Below are 26,337 nucleotides of genomic sequence, written 5' to 3'. Positions count from 1 at the left end.
TTAGTTTTTTCTTTGCTTGCTGTCATCCATTGCCTTAATTGTTTAGCTCCTCTCCTTACTTGGCATTTACAGGACTTAAATACTTCAGGGTGGTCCTGACATTTTCATTAAAGTTCTATGAGCTAAGTGCTCCTTCTCTAGGCTGATGGTGTATTTTCAGGTGCACTAACAGAGCTCATTATTTCTTTATACAGCAGCAGCATTAAGAATCAAGCTGTGTTTTCTAAAAGATGAATGGGCATGGGTGAGGGGTGAGGGGTGAGGCTGGGGTAGGATTAAATGTGGAGAATCATGTACCTCTTTATAGCTTTATGGTAAAATTCAGTGTCTTCATAATTAGGTTGTTTCTTGCGTGCTGGGCAATTATTATTCAGGCTTTGTTACATTATTTGTTTTTGTTACCAGAGAGATGGTGTCCCAAGTAGCAGTCAGGCTTGGACTCCTAAGCACAATGAATCACTGAGCACAGAATCAGCAGAGTTCTTGTCTTGCATCCCATTTTGTTGTGTTTGCTAGTGAAGTGGATTCAGGAAGAACACGTATAGCAGCTAGCTTTCTGGCTTACAGTTGTTCATTCATTTCCCTTATTCCTCATGTTTATACCAGCTACCCACATTTAGTCTTAAGATTTTGAATATTATGGGTTTATGGACCAAAAAAAGATCTCCAAAGATCCTCTTTTAATCCTCTTGTTTCCAGAAAAGTCAACACCTTAACTTCTCTAAACCATATTTATCATTATACCTGACATTTATTTAATATTTACTATCTGTTAGGTTCTGTGGTAATCACTTTACATGGATAATTTTATTTAATTGTTGAAAATCCTAAGAGGTAAATATTGGCATTATCTCCATTTTATAGATTAGGAAACTGAGATTTAAAGATGTTGAGTACTTTCCTAAGGCCATCCATTTATCAATTAGTGAGCTTGGAATTAGAACCAAATATTCTGACTCCAGACTCTATACTTTTAACTTCTAAGTCATTACTTTTTCATTAATTATTTCTAGAAAAAGGAGTATCTATCACCTTGTTTAATCTTCACTTTAATATCTTAAAACATCTTTATGAATATTAAATATCAAACTTCACACCTACTGTTTCCCCCCACTGGACTGTAAGTTCTGTGAAGACAATCTGCTTAGTTTACCTTTGTATGTTCAGAACTGGAGCTGGCACATAAAAGACGCTCTAATTCTTATGGAATGACTGAATGAACTCATTGGCATATTTATATGCTTAGCAACATATTATAAACCTAGTTATTAATAATCATTGGTTATTGACTACCAGCCAGATGTTTTCTTTAAAAAAATTTTTTTAAAGAAAATAGTTTAAAGAGCCCCCCATATGCCATCACCCAGCTTCAGCAATGATCAGCATTCTGTCTTTCCAGATACACTGTTTCTAGTCCCAGTTTGCTCTTAATAAAGAGCTCTTAACAAATTTCACTGGCGCAACAGTGAATTCTCCCTGTCCCCTCTCACCTTACCCGAGGAACTTAAAAATAAGCTTGCTTTCTGAAACTTAAACTATGAAATCAATGTATGATAATTCAGAACAGATAAGAGCAGTTGTCTAGAGACAGAATAGCTTCAGAGGTCTGGCAGGCTTGTAGTGAAGGTAACAGTACATCTAAAGAAAGAATGTTCCAGTCAAGGAGAGGCATTGGTCATCAGTGGCATCCCAGAAAGGGAAGTGTCTTGGAGGCAGATGTTGCCTGTGCACTTGAGCACTATCCCAAGCTGTCTACTCCTGGGAGCACCTGGTCAGCCTGATGGATCCCGAAGGAGAGAACATTCATAGGAATCATACTTAGCATCCCTTATTCTAACTCTAAGCAACCTGCTACATTTAAGCTTGCTTTCCAAGGTGATGTGCTATTAGCGTAAACATCCAACCTATGTGGTAGTTGATTTTCTCATTGTAAAGTAATCCCTTGATGCTCTGTTAGGTTTTAGTCTCTCGTGCTCTGTTAGCATGGATTGCCTTTCCTGTGAGACAGGTGTTTTAAAGCCAAAAATGTTCATATAGTCATGCTTTCCTCATTGAATTATTCATTGTTCACAGATTTTCAAGAAATTATTTTTATTTGGAGATTAAATAATTCCATTAGTTTAAAATACATATTTTGCTTTCGTCAGTTAAAAATTTTTTTTTAATGAATCCAAAAATTATTAAAATGCTTATTTCTTCCTTAGATTGCTTTAAACTGCTTGGTAGTAACTCTTTTTTGTGTAATTGTTTATTTTGTTCCATCATATATTAATCAGTTTTGCTTAAAATACCTTAAGCAATGGCCTGAGTCAGTCTTAAGCCTAGTCTATTTTGTCCCTTCAATTTGTGGTTTGTTTTTGGCTTTACTTAACATGTTCTGTTTTCCCTTCTGATTTTTCATTCTGTCCAAAATGATTCAAGTTTGTTTTATTCTTTTATCCTATTGGCATTTTCTTAGGTTTTCTTTTCATTGAGTCTCCTTAGTAAATCTGAATAATTGCCAGAAATTCTCAGTTTGACTGTCATCACATTACCTTTTTTGTGCAACTCCATCTTGTGTTGATCTCTGTAGAAGTTTGCCTCTCAGTATCAGGATGTTGCAATCTCTAGATCCCATCTTTAAGATTCCTAATTGAAAAATCCCAGGGTCTTTCACATGAAAATTCATTTGTGGAAAGCTCCATCTGTAATTTATTCCCTCTCAGCATAGCTCCTCAGTAATGTTTTTGAGCTGCTAGTGGGATATGAGAGGTCATTAAAAATCATCATTTTTTCCTCCTTTTGCAAAGAAAAGAAAACATTGGATTGCTTGAACTTGCTCATTATTTTCTTTTTCTGCCTCATATGAACTCAGATAATGATGTTCTATGCCTGCTAGAGCTGTGAATGGTTATGAAAAGAGACTTCTCTTTTTGCTGAAGTAAATATTTTGTGATTTCTGAAAGTGTCCTATATCAGGGCATTTATATTCCTTTTACAAACCCCTCTAGGGACTCTTTACCTTTAGCTTCTTGGAGCACAGTTTCATCTTACTGTTTCTTATAAATTCCAAGGATAGAAATATCAAGCCCAGTTGAGAAGATCCCACATTGCTTGCTATTCGCCTTCAGGTGCAGCAGTATGTTTTGTTGTCGTTGTTACAGTGTAGTGGACATCTGTTCTGCTGTGTTTAAGATGATCTGTGAAGTGATTTTGGTCTCTTTGGAGTCCAGACACTGCATCAAGATCCATTAGTACCAATTTTATTTCTCATGATGCTTTAATGTTTCTTTTTTGTAGCTGCTCCTTGTAGTTTCTCATGAAGACAAGTTAACAAGTTTTTCCCCACTAAACTCTTACCTCTTCTGATGTACTAATCAGACTGAAGTTAAATTTAACATTTGAAACTTAGCTTTGCCGTTTTCTAAATAAAGACTATTCAGAATGTAAACAATTTCAGAGAAAAGCTCTTGTGCCCTCCTCTTGTAGTTCAGCTTTACTCTGATTTAACTATTAAAAGGAACTTTACTGTATCTATATTTTAAAAAATAGATGTCAGTTAAACAGTATTTTAAGTAAACTGTGTTATAAATTGGCATATTTTGGTGTGAATTGTTATATTCTGGTATATGGCTTTGCCTCCAGTGAATATTTGAATTAGTTGGTGTCATTTGCTTTTTTCCTACTTTATTTTTCTTTCTTTAGTGATCATGATAGGAAAAGAGAAATATATTTGCCTTATAATCAGGGGTGTGATGATAAATGTTTTAACAATCAGCTCTCCAGAGAAAAAAGCAGCCCTGATTTGTAGCATTTGCTGATCTCTGGGTATAAATACTCTCACCATGGATGATTTCAAGCTGCCAACATGACGTCACTGAATGCAGAGTTGGGAAGAGATGTTCAGTAGCCCACCTTCATATAGTATTTTCACCATACAGATCCAAAAGAGGTAAATAACCTTGAGTGTGGATAATCATTAGGAAGTGATGAATTTTGACTATTCATTATCTTTGTTTTTTTGTGTTTTTTGTTTCTTTGTTTGTTTTGCTGAGGAAGATTGGTTCTGAGCTAACATCTGTGCCCATCTTCCTCCACTTTATATGTGGGACGCCTACCACCACATGGCTTGATAAGCGGTGTGTAGCACCACACCTAGAAGCCGAACCTGCTAACCCCGGGCTGCCAAAGTGGAGTGCCCAAACTTAACCGCTGCGCCACTGGGCTGACCCCTATCTTTGTTTTTAATATAATTTATTTAATTGTAAGTTTACATAATTTAATTTTTGATAATGACTGAGTTTAACAACCTGCTCACAAAATTTCTGAAAATTCATGAATTGGCTCTTGTGAGCTGATACGAGCTGGTTCCAGCATACCATTGCTTATAAAGGAGGAAGAGAGATAATGACAAGAGAACTACCACTCTGATCTTCTCCATTTTAAGTTTCCCTAATGTTCCATCTGGAGACAACAGACCCTCCACCTTCGAATTTTTCTTCTACCCTTTGGAGACTGTTTATGAACCCCTTGCTTGCACCTACCAAGGAAGGCACCTCACCTCTGCTCCAGAATCTCCAGGTCCAAAACTGTTTGTTTACTATGAACTGAAAGAAGGCACTGATGAAAAAAACTTGGTGTATTTCAGTAGTCAAAGGTTTTTTTCTTCTTTTGTTTTTAGAGTGTATGAAATATGATATATGTCTTCTTCCCAGGAGGCCACTAGGTCTTTATTGATACCACCCTGTCAGTCCATCCGGCAGAACTCTAATGCTACCTCCCAATAAATAGAAGGAAATAGCAACAGCAGACAACTTTATATTTCCTATGCTCTCAGCGCGCATCTTGGACAATTACTAGAAGAGTGTGAAAGATACATATCTTTCTGTGGCCTTACTAGCTACAAGATTAGAATTCCTTCTTTTACCATTGCAGTGGAGTAGTGGGTCTAAGAAAAAAGGCCTTGCTAATGACACCAAATGCTGAAGCATGAATGTTTTCTCCTAATCTCTGGAATACTTTAATGTTATATTGAAAATTCACTTTTTAAATGTCCTCAATTTTAGTTAACCTGGTGATATGCTCTGCTGGATGTCCTATAATCTAGTATTAAGATCTCACAGCATATAGGTTTTGACACATTTTGTCCCTAGTGTACTGAGGGAGTCATTTTAAGTCACACAGTTCCAAAGTTGAAGTTTTACATTTCTCTTTCTTACTTCCAGTGCTGGCCTGGTGGTGACAGCAGAACCTCATGCAATCAGTGTTACCAGGCAATCATAGAAAGATACATACACATGATCATTAAATGAATATATCAAAATGAAGTATGTGAAACTGTTCCATTAACATAACTAACAGCTGAAATGTAACATAACAAATCAACACATGTGCTACAACATTTGGTATTATTCTTGACTTTGCCTTTTAAGGCTATGCAGAAATTGTTCTTGTTTTCATTGGAACACAGATGAGTGTCAAGCTGCAGCTCATCAAATGGCCCCCACTTATGGAAAAGATGCTTTCCCAAAGACTGTGCTCACCTTTGGCACAGTGAGAATACTTTGCTGGGTATTTCTACAGCTTGATAATTAGAATCTAACCCCATAGCTGTCGTCATTTAGTCTTTGGTACAAAGAGAAATCCAAATAGCACAGACAGTTATGGAAAATATGTCATTGTTTTTTTTGCTTTTGACACTGTTAAAAACAAAAATAAATTCAATAAACCCACAAGTCTCTTTTCTCAGGTATGTTTATCTAGGCTTTATGATGCAGTAACAAAACATCAATACATTCCAGGGTCAATGAAAATGAATAAAATGTGGGAAAACTAAGCCTGGAATGCATTATGATATATTTGAAAGGACATGAGGATCCACTTCCATCCAAGAATACACTCATTGATGTACACTTTAAAAATTATTTTGAAAACTATTAAGTGGCAATGCTGAAATCTTGCATGAAAAATATCTTAGGGTTGGAAAAAATATAAATTGCAATGGGAAATGTCATATTTTAATTTGAGCCATTTCCTATGTAGTGTAATACAGCTGTTTTGTACAGGATATTGGCTCTAACTAATGAAGCATCTGAGATTTCCTTGAAGAGGCAAACATAGAAACATTTTTGTGTTTTTTTCCTATAATGCCAACAAGCTATTGTATATTAAATGTAATTTAAATTAAATATTGTTCGTCATTTTAACATCCCTTAGAAAGCAAAATGTTTATCAAAATATTTTTCTCCTTTTTTTTTTTGGTCTTCATTTCTCCCAATTTGTTTCTCCATTCCATTTTCCAATTCAATTCTTCCTCCTGTCTCCATGGTATCCATCCTACATCTTTTTCTCTTGATAGTCTTGTTAACTATCATATGGTCTTGAGAGTTTAGTTAAACAAGAAGGTTCACTCTCAGAATTTCAAGACTTTGCTTTTTTGCCCTGATAACAGATGCCAAGAAAGTGAGTCACAGGCACAGGTGTAGAGCAGGCCGGGCAAGCTGCCCATTGTGCATTTCCTGATTACATAACCTTTGAGTGTCTCCAGGAGAGATGGGGTTTAGAGCTGTGCTGTGTGCAGTGCCAGGCAGTCTGATCACAGACAGGCAGTGCTTGTATCCCTTCTCAAAAACTTTCCCGCTGGGCTGTTAAAGCATCATAGGTTAATGTTTAAATTGGAATCATGTCGGCCACAGCTGTGTGTGAGTGAATCTCTGCTTTAATGTGAATCAGAGTAGCTGACTGGGATATGAAGGGAGCATTTTCTTCAACATTAGCTACATTGTTATTTACTCAGTGGCTAGAAGGGAAGAACTGGGTGGCCAGTAAAAAAGCAAATGAACCAGGATACTTAAACAATGTTTCTAACCCACAATTAGACTATCTTATTTAGCTATCATATAGCATAATCTTTATATTCCATCTTAAAGTCAGTTTACATCAGCTTAAAAATGATTTTCATCATCTTTATAAAGATTTTAAAGGTGTTTAATTTTTTAATTTTGGTTCATATATATGACTACATCCCTTTTAATTTTGGTTCATATATATGACTACATCCCTTTTGTTTGTTATTATAGTCATTGTCAGTTATCCACTTATAGATTGTCCCTGGATTATTAGAAACATATATTAGAAAGACATTCTCAGATTTTAATGGCATATTTCAGTTTAAGTACTATAAATTTACTGTGGGTCTAAGAAAGGATTAACAATCAAATCAATTTTCTTCTCCTTACCCCCTTAATGACTTTTGTCCCTGTCGCCCTGGAGAGGTGAGGAAGAGTGGAGAGACCAGAGACCGAGCCTCAAGGAAGACAAAAACTGTGCATTTTGTGGGCTTGTGACGCTAGGGGGAGGATGACCTTTCAAGCCCCTTTCTAATGCTTCCAGTTCTGTAATTTTATAGAAAGACTGGTAAAGAATCAGGGAGGTGGGAGAGAGAATATTGCTCTTAAGGATTATGCTGGTTATCATAGTGGGAGTTGATCCTTAACCAAAGAGAAATTATTTAGATGATAAAGAAAAATGTTCTGATATAGTGGCTGTGAGGAAGCCAAAAAAAAAAAAAAAAAACCCGGAGGGCAAACAAATATTTAAATTTAGGTGCAATCAGAGAGGGAAAATATTTTAAAATTTCTATTAAGATTTTCATTTAGTGTGTTTATTCACAGGGAAATCTGTGAAGCTTCAATCCAAGTTCTAAATAAAATAATCTTGGTTTGGGATTTTGGCTTTTGATAACAGCTATTCAATTCATATGATTGCAAATTAGACAAATTGTGTTTCTTAGCATGGAAAATCTGTTTTTCTTTCTTTTATTTTCGGCTTTAAATATGTGTTGAGCACTTCTAGAAGTCTTTTAGAAAAAGTTCATAATTTCATCTAACTGGTGTCGGTTAAATATAGGGAGACCATATGATTTATGATCTAAACCAGGACTCTTTTGATTCCTCAAAAAATTAAGGATAGAACTACCATACGATCCAGCTATTCCACTGCTGGGTATTTATCCAAAGAACTTGAAAACACAAATGCGTAAAGATACATGCACTCCTGTGTTCGCTGCAGCATTATTCACAACAGCCAAGACTTGGAAGCAACCTAAGTGCCCATTAAGGGACGAATGGATGTAGAAGATGTGGTATATATACACAATGGAATACTACTCAGCCATTAGAAACGATGAAATCCAGCCATTTGTGACAACATGGATGGACACTGAGGGAATTATGCTAAGCGAAATAAGTCAGAGGGAGAAGGTCAAATATCATATGATCTCACTCATAAGTAGAAGATAAAAACAACAACAAACAAACACATAGAGACAGAGATTGGATTAGTGGTTACCAGAGGCGAGGAGAAGTGGAGGGGCCGGAAGGGATGATTAGGCACATGTGTGTGGTGATGGATTGTAATTAGTATTTGGGTGGCAAACATGATGTAATTAATGCATAAATAGAAGTATAATGATGCATGCCTTAAATTTATACAATGTTACAAACCAATGTTACTGCAATAAAAAAATAAATTAAAATTTTTAAAAAATACATAAATAAATCTCAAAAAAAGTAAAGATAAATAAACCAGGACTCTTTTGAGAGTGAAAGGAGAACTGTTAATAATTATACCAGGAGAGTTGGCTTAAACCGGAATGGGGACATACGGCTATCCTAATTATAGCTCCTTAAAACTATGGGATATGCTGCTAAATAATATGCGTGGATCTTTGTGGCTTCATAGAGCAAAGAAAGAGTGTGAGATCAGGAAGGAAGGTAGTAGTAGAGAGTAGCCTGGAACGGGTCTGGCCTTGCTTGGTCAGAGGCTGAGTTTTATTTTATAGTTGTTGGGATGGAAGTGCTGCTGCTTATTTCCTTCTCATATTTTTATACTTGTTGTCAAGTTTCTCCTTGCATTTGAAGAGGAAGGAGAGGGGAAAGTGGGGAAGGGTCAAAGATTGTGCTATGAATGGTATGTTATTAATGAAAACTGGAAACAGGAGGAAGGGAGAGGTTTGGGAGACTAGGAAAAGATAATTCATTATGTTATTGAGTCAGTGAGTTTGAGGGTCTATAGGCTATCCATGTAGCTATAACAAGTAGGTAGCTAGAAGCAAAGGTTTTGCGTTCAGGAAAGAAATCAGGTCGAAAGCTATACATATTAGGGTTTTTTCTGCATATACTTGACTGTTAAGTCTTTGGGAATGGATGAAGTCTTTCATTCATTCATTCTAAATTTAGCGTTATGCTATATGCTACGGATAGCCAGCCCTGATGGTCTAGTGGTTAAGATTCGGCGCTCTCACTGCCGCAACCAAGCTACGTTTCCTGGTCAGGGAACTACAGCACCTGTCTGTCAGTTGTCATACTGTGGCACCTGCTTGTTTCTGTGATGCTGAAAGCTGGGCCACAGGTATTTCAAATACCAGTAGGGTCACCCATGGTGGACAGATTTCAGTGGAGCTTCCAGGCTAAGACAGACTAGGAAGAAGGACCTGGCCACCCACTTCTGAATAACGTGGCCATGAAAACCATATGAATAGTGGTGGAACATTGTCTGATGTAGCACTGGAAGATGAGAGGATGGTGCAAAAAGACCAGACAGGGTTCCACTCTGCTGTACACAGGGTCACTAGGAGTCAGAATCCCGACGGCACTAATAACAGATATGCTAGGGATATGGTAATAAACAAAGTAGACCCATTCTCTGTCTTCATAGAGCTTATCGTCCAGTGGGAGAAACATACAAGTACAGGGTCTCATGGGAGCACATGAGAACAATACCTAAGCCAGACTTCAGGAGTCAAGGAACACTGAGTCCTTTAGGATGAATGGAAGCTCAGCAAAAGGGGGAAAAGTGGATAAGGGTGGAGTACATGGAGGGCATGGAGTGCATAGTGTGTGAAAGTCCTGTGAGAGAGTGCCTGGCACGTGAAAGAAACTGAAAGAATGTGAAGTGGAAGAAAACATAATTGAACACAGAATGTACCCCATTTAAGGGGGGACGGAGGAAAAGGAGTCAGCAAAGGAACCTAAGAATGGAAATAGGCGGAGAATCAGGAGAAAGTGTTGGAAGCGGAGGGAGGTTGGAAGGAGAGGGTAATCAACAGTGTTAAAGCTGCACAAGGAATCAAATAGGATGAAGATTGAAGACAAGCTATTGAATTGGTGATTACGTGGTTGTTAGTGATCTTAGAGATCAGTGTCGTTGGCATGAAAACCAGATTGCAGTAGATCAAGGAGTGAGTGAAAAGTGAGTATGAAGATTTGTAGAGAAGGGACAGATAAAAGAGGGATAATAGTTTGTGGACAATGCAGTCAGAAAAAATATTTTAGAATGGGAGAGACACTTCACTTGAACACCTTTGTAGCATAAGGAAAGAGATTGAAATCAATGGAAAGGTAGATTAAGGAAACAAGGCACTGAGGAAATAGTTGATGTTGCAGGGTTCTGGGGGAAGGTAGCCAAGAGCACACATGAATGATTTAGCCTTGGAAAGGAGTCATCCTTTGAAATCTCAGAGAAAGAAAAAGATTTAGAAGAAAGGTCTTGAGATGAAAGTTGAGGGCATTCATCCTGGTTATTTTTCCTGGGAGATAAAGGAAAGTCTACTGAAAATGAAGAAGTAAGGGTACAGTTGGGAGCTTTGAGGAGGATGACAAAGTTTAGAAATGGGAAGATAGAAATGGGAAGATGGAATTGATTACAAATAAGCAAAAACTTGCCAGACTTTGCAATCACAGCTAAGGATGGCTGTGTTTTTTCCAAGTCTACTTATAGTGGAGCCAATTATCATAGTTTTTATTGAAAGCCCATATAAATAGCATCTAGAGTCTCTCATGGGACTGTGGGTAGCAGTAGATCTGAGAGAAGACATGGGCAATGGAGGAGGACTGGAAGTGAAAGGGAAGGGAATAGTTTCGATGTCCACCAGAAGCCAACAGTCAGTATTTTTATCACTGTTATTCTAGTCACCATTTCAACGTCTTTTGTACTTTATCTTCTTCACTGTTATCGTGTTTTTAAATCACAGGAATCATTCTGATTTCTATACAAAGAGTTTGATCTGTGGCACATCAGGTCTTTGTGAACTACAGCTTTGAACGTAGCTGACCCAATGACAAAGCAGTTGCTTTATTTTGCCTTTAGAGGATATTCCTGCCCAAATATAACCTGACTACTTACTGATTTTTGTGTGTGTGTGTGAGGAAGATCAGCCCTGAGCTAACATCCATGCTAATCCTCCTCTTTTTGCTGAGGAAGACCGGCTCTGAGCTAACATCTATTGCCAATCCTCCTCCTTTTTTTCCCTTTTTCTCCCCAAAGCCCCAGTAGATAGTTGTACGTCACAGTTGCACATCCTTCTAGTTGCAGTATGTGGGATGCCGCCTCAGCATGGCCAGACAAGCAGTGCGTCGGTGCGCGCCCAGGATCCGAACCCGGGCCGCCAGTAGCGGAGCACACACACTTAACCGCTAAGCCACGGGGCCGGCCCCTATTTATTGATTGATTGATTGATTGATTGTGAGGAAGATCAGCCCTGAGCTAACATCCGTGCTAATCCTCCTCTTTTTTTTTTTGCTAAGGAAGACCGGCTCTGAGCTAACATCTATTGCCAATCCTCCTCCTTTTTCCTCCCCAAAGCCCCAGTAGACAGTTGTATGTCATAGTTGCACATCTTTCTAGTTGCTGTATGTGGGACGTGACCTCAGCATGGCCCGACAAGCGGTGCGTCGGTGCGCGCCCGGGATCCGAACTCGGGCCGCCAGTAGTGGAGCGCCCACACTTAACCGCTAAGCCACGAGGCCGGCCCCAATTTATTGATTTTTAACTTAAGTAATTTGAGGAGTCAAATTTACTTTCCTCTGAGGTAAATTTGAAATTATTGAGGCAAATTCTAGAGATGTTTTTTAATGTTGCTAATTCAATCATTTTAATCTCTCTAGTTTCTTAATTTACCTTAGGACATTATTTAATTAGTGCACTTTTTAAAACTTCTAACTTAGAAAAAGAATAGATTTGAATCTGTTACAATCTTAGCTTGTTAGATTTACTAGTTAGGCTAGTTATGTTTACAGGTCCTTCTAAATAACTCCCACGGTTAGAAAAATTTGCAGTGAGTGTGTATAAAGCAAATTTTCATTTTAAATATTATATAATCATTTGGTAAGAGTATGATTCACTTTGGACTATTCTACCCAGAAGACTATTTACCTATGCTTTAGGGAAGGAATTTTCCAGACTGCAGATTGCCTAATTAAATAGAACATCCAGAATGGCTCTTATGTATGCCCCTTCTCCCATATTTCACAACACTCAGGAAGAAAGAGATATTGTCTGCTGCTGCTTGAGACTCAGCTTTCAAAACTTTTGAAGTTCTGTTCCATCTGCTAATTTCCCCTCTCCTAAACCTCATTAATGTTATCTAAAGATCTTTTAAGTTCTCTTTTTCTTACTAGAAATTTTCAATACATGACTCATGAAATTTCTCCCTACCTTTTCTCTTTTATTATCTTGAAGCTTTTTCAACATCCACCATAATAACCCTTATAACATGTGTGCTGTAGTGTTTCTTAACTTACCCAATTCCAATGTCTGGTATTCCCATTTCTCCTAAGTTAACTATTGGATGGCCATATATATGTTGAAATCCATCATAATTTGGAACTACTTCAGCTTTAAGTTTTTTAACTTTGAAATTCCCCTTTTAGAGCATAATTTTACTTGTGGCCACTAATCTCCCATTTATCCATTTAACAAATATTTATTGAGTGCCTGTTAAATACAGAACTTCATAGTCCTCCCTTTTAACCATTCTACATGTCCTTTTCCGTTATTTTCACCTCTAGTTCTTTGATACTCCACCCTGCATATTATTGTATTACTACCCTATTCTAACCTCATTTGCTTTCCTACCTATAAGGCCTCGTGGTAGATCATTTCAATTGCACTTCAACCTGCACCTTCAATTCTTTTGTTGCTTTGACTTCACCTTACTTGACCTCTTCTAGTTTTGCATATATGTATATATGTGTGTACATGTGTATGTATAAAACTATTTTGTATCATTTTACATGTGTATATATATGTTTTTATATATAAATATTGTATATAAATATATATATGTGTATAAACACTATTTATTACTGTCTCTGTCTTTAAACTAACCCCTCCTATGGCTTCTGCAGCATCACTCTGCTTAGGTTTACTTTCTATCTCTCTGACTTCTCTTTCTTAGGCTCTTTTACTATTTCCTCTGATTTCATTCATTATTATATTTTACAATCAATATTTACCTACGTATTTATGCTTTCTGTTATTCTCTAGTCCATCCTGCTTTTGTCTAGGGCCTCCCTTTATTTTTTTTATTTGTTTAGTGCAGGTCTGCTGGTGATGAGATCTCTGTTTTTGTTTGTTGATTTCTTGCATCTTTAGTTTGTTTTCATTCTGGAAGGGTATTTTTGCTGGGTATAGAATTACAGGTTAGCAGTTGTTTTGGCACTTGAAAGACTCAAGGCTGGAGTCTATGTCTGGTCTACCCCTGCTCTTAGGCTGTTTTGAAAGCCTAGGGTGTTTACAGGGGCTTCCCCACAGGCAGGTCCTGAACTATAATCCTTGTCCCCTCAGCACTGAGAAACTTCCAAAAACTCCACTTATAGGTAATTATAAGGACTTTGGCTTTTATTCTGTGAAGGATGGGAAGTCACTGGAGAGTTTGAATGGAGGAGAGATATGCAAAAGAGTTTTTCTGTTCACTGTGATAAGAAAAGGCTGTAAGAAGCAAAGAGAAACCTGGGAAGACTAGTTAAGAGGCTCTTGCAAAGAAGCAGGCAAGAGATGAAAGTGGCATATAATTTCTTCTCTGGCTATTGAAATAACTTCCAAGCTACTTGAAATCTTGATCTACTCAAACCATTTCTCCCTCCTGATGCCAGATTGATTTATTTCTAAAATTCATATCCAGTAATGTCACTTCTCAGAGATTCCCCATTATATATCTTTAGGTAAAAATTCAAATTCCTTACCAAAGGATAAAAGCTCATATCCATGCTCTGGTGCCTGTCTCCCTTTATAGCATCTCTCTTATTATACCTCTTTCCTTTAGTCAGTGTTATCTACTTGGAGCCTAGAATCTCTCCATAGGTAAAAAATCCCTTAGGCCTCCATTCCTTGGCCTATGTTTTCCTTCTTCTTGAACTATCTTTCTCATCAACTCCCTTCTCATATCTGATTGACTACAATTTATCTTTAAAGATTCAGTTTAAGGATTAAGGATAACAGAAGCTTATCTTCTCTTGGAAGAGTTTCTGAACCTTTTCTTTCCCCATTCCAAGACACAAATGAGTTTTTTTCTGTGGATTCAGTACAATTGAATAAACACTTATGGCATCTACTCTCTGCCAAGAACAATTTTTAAGAGTTGGAGAATCACAGATGAATAAACTGCAGTATTTGCCCTCAAGGACCTCATTCTCGAAGAAAAGACACTTAAATACATAATTGCATTATAGTATGATAGGTGTAGCAGTAGAAAAGTATGATCTTGCACTGATTTTCTTCTCCATGTCACCACCAATGGGCTTCTTCAGGGCAGGCATTCGGTCTTATTCATTAATCTGTGCATACGTAGCACCTATTCAAGTGTCTAAGATGTAGTAGATACTCAGTAAATGCTTATGTTATTAATGTGGACCCTTTAAAACTTTTAAAAGATTATTTTACATAAGACTATTATTTGGTACAAATCTATGTCTGTCTGTCTGTCTGTTTATCTGTTGCCTGGGTTGAGTCTAGACATTATCAGGTCCAAAGTCTAAGTATAAAAATAAAATTGAAATAAAATGCAATTAATTGGAGATTCTTAGTAAAACTACATTTAAATCTGATGTGCAGGGCCTGATATATCCAGTATGTAGCATTTTAAAAATAAAATGTTATTAAATTGCTTATCAGATTTAAATAGCTATTATTCAGAGATAAGATAAATTAGGTGAATGGAATAGACATTTATGCAGATTTGTCTAGGAAGATAAAAGTTCCAAGTATATCTTTCCTTTCACTCTTATTTCCTTCTTATATCTCTTCCACAGCATTGGACACCAGATGGAAACATTTTTATAGCAGAAAGGGATAGTTAGCAACAGTCTTAAGGACTCTGCAACTCAGTTAGCCTGAGCAGGTAATCTGTTGGGTCTCTAGATTAGAAGACTAATAGCTGGTTTTCAGCTTAGTGTATCCTTGCCTCTTCTTTCCAAATGGGCATTTCAAATTGCTTTGGAAAGTAGCACAAATGTGTTAGAAATGTCATGAACATAAGGAAAAAAAGAGACATATAACCTGGAATCAATCATAATAACAGTAGAAATCCGAGAAAAATTGGGTTATCCAAATCACATACTCTTGTGCAAGATCCGCTGGCTAATTGACTAATAACCAATGAAGAAATAGGAAAAGAAAATGGAAAGCAAAGTCTTTTGAATAAACACGTTGCTTTGTCTTGAGTAGTTTTACATGACTTCAAGAAAAAAAAATCACTTGAGCTTGTTTGCCATCTCTTACCTTTTTTAAAATGCCTTTGCCGAGGAGTCTGCTAACCGTTATGGGTTTCTCTTAACAACCTCTCCTTTCTCCGCCTTCTCCCTTAGTATCTTTTTGCCACATACATTGCTCCTTCAGCCACTCTTGACATTGGACTCCAACAGGAAAAGAAAAAAGAAATTTACATGAAAATACAGCCACCATTTGAAGACCTTTTTGACACAGCAGAAGAATATATCCTTCTCCTCCTTCTTGAGCCCTGGACGAAGATGGTAAAGTCAGACCAAGTTGCTTATGGAAAGGTATTGTGGCACTGATAAATTGTTTGTGAACCGTTCAGGTTTACTACAAAACTGATGATAAGCAGCATTGTTTTTTTGTTTGTTTGTTTTTGTGAGGAAGATCAGCCCTGAGCTAACATCCATGCTGATCCTCCTCTTTTTGCTGAGGAAGACCGGCTCTGAGCTAACATCTATTGCCAATCCTCCTCCTCTTTTTCCCCAAAGCCCCAGTAGATAGTTGTATGTCATAGTTGCACGTCCTTCTAGTTGCTGTATGTGGGACGCGACCTCAGCATGGCCGGAGAAGCCGTGTGTCGGTGGTGTGCCCGGAATCCGAACCCAGGCCGCCAGTAGCGGAGCACGCGCACTTAACCGCTAAGCCATGGGGCCAGCTCGGCAGCATTGTTAACTCACAGGAGAAAAACTAAAAAGGGTCTCACGTGGGCCGAGGATTCAGAGTTAAGATTTGGGCAGGCTCAAATTTGGGGCAGGGAAAGTGTTTGTTAACTTTATTTTTTGCCAGTTTCCATATTGTCTCCTAACAAAAGACTTAAATCGTTGTCATTTTTAGTTCTCTGTACAAATATGTTAGCAGAGAGAAATCTGAGTTTTGGTTTCCTGTGAACCAACAAAATGTGCCATGATAATATACTGGCCTCGTCCTCCTTGCCATTTCTCAGCAGTGGCTTTAATTTTGATTAATGGAAAAAGCCCATTTAATTTTATGCTTGATGAGTTACAGTAAATATTATACCCATGGAAAATATAAACGTCTCCTATATATTGTGGGAAGCACATTCCCTTACTTCAGTGCTGCTATTTTAAAGCACCCCCAGATGTTCATCAGGTCAGACTGCTTGATTGGATAAAAATTTCAACACATCTTTTTTCATTCCAAAAGAGGTCATTTTAAGCCTCAGTGCTTGAATATTTTCACTATTCTTATTGATGGGTGGAGGAAATTTCTTTAAATATTTATTTTGAATCACAAATTAAAACCATTCATGGATATTTTTTATATTAAGTTAATGCATATACCCTGTACATGAGGTCATTTCAGGTGGAACTCTGCTGTCTTTATATTGTTATTCTTTGTTCATATCTCCTCAGCAACTTCTTAGATAGTCATGTCTTCTACCAGAAAGCATAGGTTAGGTAATTAAGATAAAATTAATACCGAAACACCTTGGATAGAATTAGTTTATTGGATTTTGACTAAAACAGCCCTTATGGTTTACTAAATTAAATGACCAAAATAATTAAATTTTTATTCCTGATTTCTCTTTGTCCTGAAAAACTAGCATGGCATCCTTTCTCCTACAAAAATACATATATTACACTAGGAAAATTAAGATATCATATAAAATTCAAAAAAAATTTCTGCAGTCATTAAAAATATAGTGTATGGTATAGAGAAAAATGGTCCTGAGATAGGGTCCTGAGATAATAAAAAGGTTAAAAATTATAACTAACTTCCCTAAACCAAAAAGTTTTGTTATTAGTAATGATTCTTATAAAATGCATGGGACAAATTATACACTCTTTTTAATAAGAAGAAAAATAAATCTCTCTTAATTCTAGAAACTTCCTTAAATTCAGCCCAGAGGACTTCTCTGAAAGTCCAGCTGATTGGATTACGTAGACTCTTTCCCAAAAAGGATAACCAAGGAGACTACCAAAACTAGCTATTAAATACAGAAAGTTCTCAGTGAGCCAAACTAATTTTTCCCTGCAATAGAGAAATGGAGAATGATCTTGTTCTCCTGACTCTGAAACAGTGCAATACACACTCCGAAGGCTGAGACCTACTATGAGGTTTAGATGATTGACCCTCTCCTCTCTTGCTACAGCAATAAAACCTTTGCTCACCGACTAATAACAATGGAGTCGGGTCATTTCTTGTTCTCCTGTGGATTATTTGGTCCCTAAAGCTAGCAGTGCCTGCCTTCATGACTAATATCCTGCTATAGTGAATAGAAATTGGAAATGTGACCCAACATGTTTGCATTGTTTGTTAGTTCACATGGGGTGTCCAGAAAGGAGGAGTGATCTTTGGTGGCACTATATCATTACATAGAAATGTATGTATTTTTTATTGTATGCACTTAAAGTCTGACTTTGCTGTAGCTAATATTTTTTACTATGTTGGTCTTCTTGCTTTTGTCTCCAAAATAATTTATTGGCAAGTGTATTTGTTTTTTAGCCCACTATTACTGGCAAATTGTACATTCTTTCCCCACTTTTTCATAATGCCATTCTATTGATGTTATACACTTTATTATTATTTTATTAGGTGGAGCTGGTGGAAGAAACTCGACAGCTAGACTCTACATACTTCAGAAAGCTACAAGCTTTGCATAAAGACGCATTTTCCAAGAAAGCTGAGGTAAGACAACGAAAAACAAACTTTTCCCTGGAGAAGATAACTACTGCATATATGGGAGGTGGGGGTGGGAATCATATATTGAGGAGATCATGTATTGATAATGTAGGGGTTAGGTCGTTTCATTTTTCTGCCGTTCCTTTGCCTAGCAAGCTGCATTTGACAGGTGTCACATCTTACTGACGCATTTAATAACAGAGCCAGAAAAAAAAGCTGATGAGGTAATATAGGAAGCCAAGCTACTCGCTTGCCTTAGCTAAGAGCCTTCAAGCCACATTACATTCCTTTGAATGTTACTGGTTCTTTCCTGTATGGCAGCAGCTCTATTTGTTGTCAAGTCACAAAAGAGTTAAATTGAGTTTTCCAAACCAAAAAGGAACTGTTGTGTGACAGCAATAGGCAAAACAATAAAGAAAAAAATGTGGAAAAAATTTGAAGGAGTCAGTAAAAAGATCATAGTATTGACTAAGATATTAAAGTGTTATTTTGATTTATAAATTTGCAACTTTTGTATTGGCTAAGTAAATCATGATAGATCCATAAAATCATAAAATTAAATGTGTGTTACATAAAATTGACAGTTTAGATTCATATTTTTTGACATGGAAAATGCCCAGGACATATTATATAAAAATGTAAGGAACAAAAATACTGGTATCGTATGATCCTATTTATATAAAATTATATATGTATTTCTATATGTATACAAATATGCAAAGAGAGATATCTGGAAAGATGTTCACCAAAATGTTAAAGATAGCTCTGAGTGGTAAGGTTTCAGGTGAGTTTTTCCTTTCTTCTTTGTTCCTTCTGAAATTTTATTCTTTTAACAATAAAGTTTTACAAAAACAGTGAAGTTATTTTTAAAATGGAACCTTCGTGATCGTTGCCCTTTATTAACATAGAAGTTCTCTATTTAAGACACTACTAATTAATACCTTGGAAAGGTTACGTAAAAATCCATAAAGGTAGCACATTATAAAGTTGTATTTTAAACTTTATGAACTAAAATTTATAACACTCCGCATAATGCTTCTACTTATGTAAAACTGATTTTTTAAATATTGGTAGTTTATCTCATGGTCTGATGCTTTTCAAAAACAAATAGGGAGATGAATTAATTACATAAGAAATTATATAAGGATGGGATTTTCAAAGAATAAGCATCATTAGCTCTTTGCCCTATAGGGCTTGTAAACTGTCCACAAAACATCAGAGGTCTTAAAAATACCTGAAAATTAACTTTTATATGAAGGTGGTTACATTTAAAGAATGTACTATTACAAAAGTGTCTTGCATTACTCTATAACTTTTAAAATTAAGTTATAGGTAGAAGAATGTTTTATGTTCATGATATGTTGTTAAGAAAAAGAACCAAGTTATAAAACTATACCTAGGTATAAAGTCCTATCTTCATTTTTAATAAACTACGTGTGTGTATACAAAAAAACCCAGAAGGATGTACATAAAAATGTTAATGGTGGTTATCTCTGAATGGTTATATTATGTATGCTTTTTCTTTTCTTATTTTTATTACAAAAGACATATTACTTCTATACTAAGAAAAATGATAAAATTAATATTTTTTTAACAAGTATATAGTAAATGTTGACTAAATGTTCCTGAAAAGAAAGGAATGGAATGGAAAGGAACAGAACAGAATTTGATATGGTTTAGAACTAGATTCTAGATTCTTTACCCAGTTCTACCATTGAATTGTTAAATGACATTGGCCTAATAGTTACTTTTTATTTTGGAACATAATTTGGAAAATAATTTGTTATGTTTAAGAGATTTTTACGAAAAGTATTATTTCACTAGGACACTACTTATGAACTTGGCACTGGTATTTCGCCACTTGCTGATGCCTCTAAGCAGACAGAATACTGGAATAATGTTCCTGAAGAATATAGGCATTTTAACTTCAATGATCTGCTTAACAACAAACTGGAGTTTGAACACTTCCGTCAGTTTCTTGAGGCTCGTTCTTCAAGGTGAGGAACACAACATTTTAAAATGTATTTGTCTCTGAAAACATCATTTTTCTAAGCTACTTATTTTTTAAACTACTTGTTTTGATTCAACATATTATAGGGCGATTTGGTGCTAGATTTTACCCATATCAGTAAAAATTAGTGAGCATAATTATCTGAAATCTGTATGGATAACTTTTTGTTGGAGAGTGTATTCTGATAATAGCAATGTTAAAGTAGTTAAGCAATATTTCTTGATACTTTTAGCATTGGCTAAATTAAAACACCAGTATGTTTTATTCTTTCCCTTTTCTGCTGTTTCTTTCTTTTGCATTTTTCTAAACAGGTGCTTTAATTACTGTTTCTGAGAAGTGTCTCTTTTACATTTCACTAAGCTATTGAAATTACTGCAATATTTCATAATTTTTATTATCTAATACATAAATGAAACATTGTAGTTTTGCAAAGAATCTTGGAAGCTTATGACATATTTATCTAGTATAAACTGAACTATTGATCATATTTTTTTCCAATAATTTTCTCCCAAGTTAACAGAAACTGGTTAGACCTGGGAGCCAAATTTCGCATATATAGTTTCCCTTCTTTGTGATGAGGATTACTCTAAATTTAGCATGTTGCCAAATAGACATGCAAGAGGTGGAAATTTTCCCATATTTGAAATTGACGATGCTAGTCCATCATTAATGGGAGAACCCTGAGAGCCTACCAGCAATGGTGGTAGATTCTTTTCTGATTCCAGTACTCCTTGTATTCATTTATATTTTTAACCAGGATGAGGAGTAGAATTGAGTCAACCTAACTGGCCTAGAAAGGGATCAGAGACACAATATTGTGCTCATTAGTTCCACGGTCTAATCAGTCATGCTAACTAGTCAAGACAACCACTTTCTAAGTTCTGTCAAAACAACAGCTTGTTTGGTGTTTAGTAGAATTGAGAGAAATAAATAAGAAGGACTGTATTTTGTTTTCGTTTTCATTTTAGCATGGACCTTATGTGCTGGACAGATATTGAGCAGTTCCGAAGAATAATTTACAGAGATCGAAAGCAAAGGGAGGCAAAATCTATAAATATTAAAAATAAATACCTTAATAAAAAATATTTCTTTGGACCCAACAGTCCAGCTTCTCTGTATCAGCAGAACCAGGTATCAACATATAAATATATTTGTTGTATTGAAGTATGAAAACCAATAATTTATTTCTTTTTGGCAACAAGCTGAAAGTCATCTTTTTTTCTTTTGCTTTTATGGCTTATATTAGACACTTTTGATATCTGATTTTGCTAGGTATTATAGGTATCTACAAATTAAATGTCTTTAAAATTCACTCAAGTATTACATATTATAAAAAATGTGTTATTTTAAAAAGTAATTTATAGAATAAAGATTACTTGTATTCATCCACTCATGCATTCACTCAGCAAATATGAGTGCCTGTAATATGCCAGACATTGTTCTCAGTGCTCAGATACATGGTGAACAAGGTGGACAAAGTCCCTGCACCCTTCAATAAGCAGGAAAAAAGCCATCATCAGCCCTTAAGCCTCGTCTCCACCTCTTTTCTCTTCTTCTCTGAACTGATATTACTCCAGACATAATCGATCTTTGAAAAATCCTGTTTGCCATTGCATTGTTTCCAGAAACTGTTTTCATTGACTAGGAACATAGGTTTGGCCATTTTGCTGGACCAGAGTCAGATGGCCTTAATCACAACTTATTAATAACTACAGTGTCATTATTTACAGCAAAAATGTCTGATTTGGATTCAGCAATGGCTTTGAGTGTTTCTGTAACACTTTGATCACATGAAATATGGCTCAATTTTTATGCTTTTGAAATATGAATAATTATGTGTTATGATTTATTTAGTTTGAAGTTTGCTAGTACTATATTACTACTTAGAGATCAAATTTATAGCATTTGACCTTTTCATTTTGGTAGTTTAAAAGGATGCATATCCTAATGGCATACATTTATAACATACAAATCTCAGATTAATGCTAAATTCAGGAAATTAAAGAAAAATTCAGAGGTGTTCACAAGTAGGGCATACCAAATTAAAAAGTTAGATCTTTGGGAAAATAAGCAAAAATCTTCGAGAGTAAGAGGGAGAAGAAATTCTAGAATTAAGCAACCTTGACAAAAATGTCTTGCCTTTAGTTCTCTGCAATACAAATCTGGGATGTATTAGCAAAAGTGGTTGGATATCTCAATAAGCACAACTATGAAATAAACACATGGAAAGCATTTGTTTTCTATTTGGCTTGTGCTACATTGCGTGAGGTTTCGTGATATCTGATGCTACTGTGTGAACCCTCCATAGTATAATGTTCTGGAATTTAAAATTCAGTGGAAAAAGTTACCCATTGCTATCATAGCAAATAGTTGTGCTTACTACAGAGGAGTTTTCCCAATGACCCTTCTTCCTCATCTTTGTCTTTACTTTTATTTTTATTTATTTGTTTTATACTTAAGGATAGCCACATCACATTATGTTTTGTATAGATTATGCTAGTTCTCATTTCAGTTGTGTGGCCGTTTGCTCTTTGATTAACAAAGTAGTCTTTTCTCTTTTTTCTTCTTTTTTAATACAAAAACATTATTGTTAATATTATTTGATTATTATTATTAAAGGATGGCTAAGAGGGATTCTCTTTTGTTTTTATGTGAAACAGTATTCTTATTACATATTATTAGTAAGATTTGATTAATCTTATTAATCAAAGGAGAGCTAAGAAGGAGGTAATTTTTCCAATTTTTCCTTTTATTTCATAAAAGATGCTACCTGTACAAGTAGAGACTATTGTTTGAATAACCTGGCCTTTCTCTACTTCCTGCTGCCTGTTTTCTTCTTACTAGTTGTGGGAACAGCCCTACATTGCTACCACCACCATCTCCCACCATCTCCAACCCAATGTTTGTTGGTAGTATACATATTTATAATATCTGAGTGAAGGTTGTCTCAACTAATTAATGCTTCATTTTCCTTGTACACAGAAGAAAATGCTTTCTCAAACAAGTCAGTTTGACCAGAATCACAGATTCATAAATATTAGACCTAAAGGGGAACTTAGAAAACTAATAGCCTAATGCTTTCATTTTACAGTGGAAGATACTGAGGCCGTGGAGGAGAAAATGGCATTGCTTGTGGTCATACAGGATAAAAATCTCATTCCTGTCTTCTTTGAAATATATGATAGGCAAAATCATATATCTAAAACAACCATCACATAAACCACGATTCTCTGTTTGATATTAGAGGAGTTCTCTGTCTTTATATACAAAATACAGCCAGGAGATATTTTATAGAAAATGAAAATTGTGGCACCTATCAGGTGCTCAGCAAATGGTTTTGGGGTGAATGAATAAATTAATGACCATTAGTGTTTCTTTGCCAAAACAGAAGTTTGTAGTTTCTATTTCATTTTTGTTTTCTTAGATAATGAATTTAAGTGGTGGCTGGGGAAAGATTCTCCATGAGCAGCTTGATGCATCTGTTCTAATTGAAATTCAGAAGCATGTCCTAAATAGGCTAGAAAATGTGTGGTTACCATTGTTTCTTGCAAGTGAACAGTTTGCAGCACGTCAAAAGATAAAGGTATGAAAGTTACTATAATCTTTGGATAGCAATTGACGATACCTCTCAAAACATCAGATGTGCATACCCATTGACGTAACCATTGTTCTTCTATGGCATAGTGGTTAAGAGTGTAGAGTCAGACTTTCCAAGTTTTAATCTCAACACTGCCACATATTAATTGTACAACTTTAGTTATTATAACCTTAGTTTCCTCATTTAAAAAAATGGGGTTAATAAGAGTAATTGCTTCATAAGATTGTTGTGAAGATGAAATGAAGTGATGTGGTTTAGTTTCATAGCATGCCTGGCACACAGCAAAAACTCAAATATTATCTATTAATATAGTTGTTATTTTTTATATTATTATTATTAAGTCCTCACATAAATGGGTAAGGATGTAGAAGGGGGAATAGTTAAATTATGATAATTTCATACTATGGAAAACTATGCAGATTTCCAGATAAAATGAGATTATAAAAATGAGATTAAAATATAAAAATGAGATTTCCACATGTACTGGTATGAAAGATGTTATTTGTTGAGTGAAACAAGCAGGATACAGAACAATATATAGAAGATAATCCCGTTATATATACACTTATATCTCTATATCTATTTGTGCATTTCTTTCTATATCTGTCTGTCTCTCTAGCTATGTATGTATGTATCTATCTATGTATCTATCTATCTATCTTCATGTTTATGAAAAAAGACCTAAAAGGATCTGCCTCCTGCGAATGGGTTTGGGGATTGAGAAGGATTTTTCCTTTTTCCTTTGTAAAGTAGGGTTTTTTTTTTTTCCTTTGTTTTGTTTTTATTTCATAAGAAGCATGTATTACTTTGATAATTTAAAATGTCATTATTATACCTGAAAACAGGCAAACTTGATCTTCACAAAAATCACACAAGGAGCAGAGCGCATGTAATTTTGGACTTTACTATGCAAAGCACATGCCATTAGTACTGATCAGGAAGAATCTAAAAAAGCTGCCCTCTATACTCAGTTTATCAAACACTTTGAGCCTTACTTATCTGGAAATAGCCTTGGTCTTCTGAGCACTTTAAGTTATGGAAAACACAGTACAGCTGGGAACATAGAAATTACGGTATGGAGAAGAAGAGCTGACTTGTTTTAGACAAAAAGTTCCTGGAAATAAGCTTTGGGACAACTCAGATTTCCTCATTTCCTTTCTTCAGGCTAACTCCAATTCTCTATCCAAAGCCAAGTAAAAAGTTGTTTGGCTTACTAATATTATTTGCCACATTTTCTCACTGTGTTTACCACAATCATTTTATTGTAACTTACAGCCATTTCCTGCCTTAGCATTCTTTGGGTGGCCAACAACATAAATTGATTCTGGCAACCTTAAGACAAAGACAAAAGTGACAGGACAGAATTTATTATAAAATGGTGCTGGAGCATCTCACACACTTAGCGGAAGAGTTGACACCCAAACTTCGAATGGCCGGGGACCAGGACAGCCCTGGGCACCCAGCAAGAAGAATTGTCAGATCTTTTCTTCAGGCTGTGACTATCAAAAAGACTTGGCAGCAGTGATTCTAGTCCCTGTCTCTCTAGGTCTGCTCTTGGATCTCTCTGCTATGGACAGGGGAGGTACAGTCACATAGCACAGATTTAGCAGAAGTTGTTCCCAAAAAAGGGAAAATATTGTGAATAGGCAACAACCTCAAGAAATATCTACTGTATTTCCTTTCTGCGTTGAATAACTTGCGTTCTCTTCTAAAATTAGTTGTGGCTAGAAAATAGCACAAAAATGTGGGAAATCTTAATTATCTCTCCAGCTTCAGTTTCCATGTGACCCAAAGTGAAACTGTCATCTACATTTGGGGCAATACAGACAGGTATTATTATCTCCACTTTGCAGATGAGGAAACTGTTCAGAGAATTTGAGTGACTTGCCTAGGGACCTGGGCAGGGCTTCCATTTCTAAGTCTGATCCTCTTTCTCCTGAACTGCACTGTCTCTTATCCAGGCTGACCTTTACCTCATTTTTTAAAGCTATTGAATTAGTAAATGATTTCAAAACTTTAGACACTCTGAATAACTGGGACAAAATAATTGGTTTTGCTTTTAGGTACAGATGAGAGACATAACTGAAGAGCTCTTACTACAGAAGCGTGAAAGGAAAATCGGGGTCTGGAAGGCAAGTAACATTTGTTATATTCTTCCTCTTGTAAGTTCCACTCTGTCAAATTATTATATTTTTCTTCCCCTTCTTGTTCAGAGACCCTCATTGTAGACACTGCTTCCTAAGCCACCAACTACTGACACTGTTCTTATTTGGCTGATGGCATCTGGAGTAAAGTGATTCTGCCAGAGCCCTCTCCTTAGAGGCTTCCTTGACCTGCTTAACCCTAGAAGTGTGCAATTGGACTTTAAATATGTATTTTTAGGTGCCGGCCCGGTAGCGTCATGGTTAAGTTTGCACGCTCTACTTCAGCAGCCTGGGGTTCGCAGGTTCGGATCCTGGGTGTGGACCTACTCACTACTCATCTGGCCACGCTGTGGCAACATCCCATATACAAAATAGAGGAAGATGGGCACAGATGTTAGCTCAGGGCT

The 26,337-nt window shown here is 36.1% G+C and overlaps 1 protein-coding gene across 1 annotated transcript in view; it reads left to right on the top strand.

Annotated features, from left to right (window-relative positions):
- RGS22 (regulator of G protein signaling 22) overlaps window positions 1–26,337 on the top strand; it is a 124,113-nt gene that overhangs the window by 76,294 nt on the left and 21,482 nt on the right. The window contains exons 16-21 of the mRNA XM_058564475.1: window positions 15,624–15,818; window positions 18,091–18,183; window positions 20,002–20,174; window positions 21,157–21,319; window positions 23,613–23,771; window positions 25,850–25,918. Coding sequence (XP_058420458.1) covers window positions 15,624–15,818; window positions 18,091–18,183; window positions 20,002–20,174; window positions 21,157–21,319; window positions 23,613–23,771; window positions 25,850–25,918 — 852 coding nt within the window. The remainder of the gene's footprint in view (window positions 1–15,623; window positions 15,819–18,090; window positions 18,184–20,001; window positions 20,175–21,156; window positions 21,320–23,612; window positions 23,772–25,849; window positions 25,919–26,337) is intronic.

The sequence above is a fragment of the Diceros bicornis genome, chromosome 21, assembly GCF_020826845.1.
Source record: "Diceros bicornis minor isolate mBicDic1 chromosome 21, mDicBic1.mat.cur, whole genome shotgun sequence".
NCBI lineage: Eukaryota > Metazoa > Chordata > Mammalia > Perissodactyla > Rhinocerotidae > Diceros > Diceros bicornis.
This window is presented reverse-complemented; position numbering and strand designations above follow the sequence as displayed.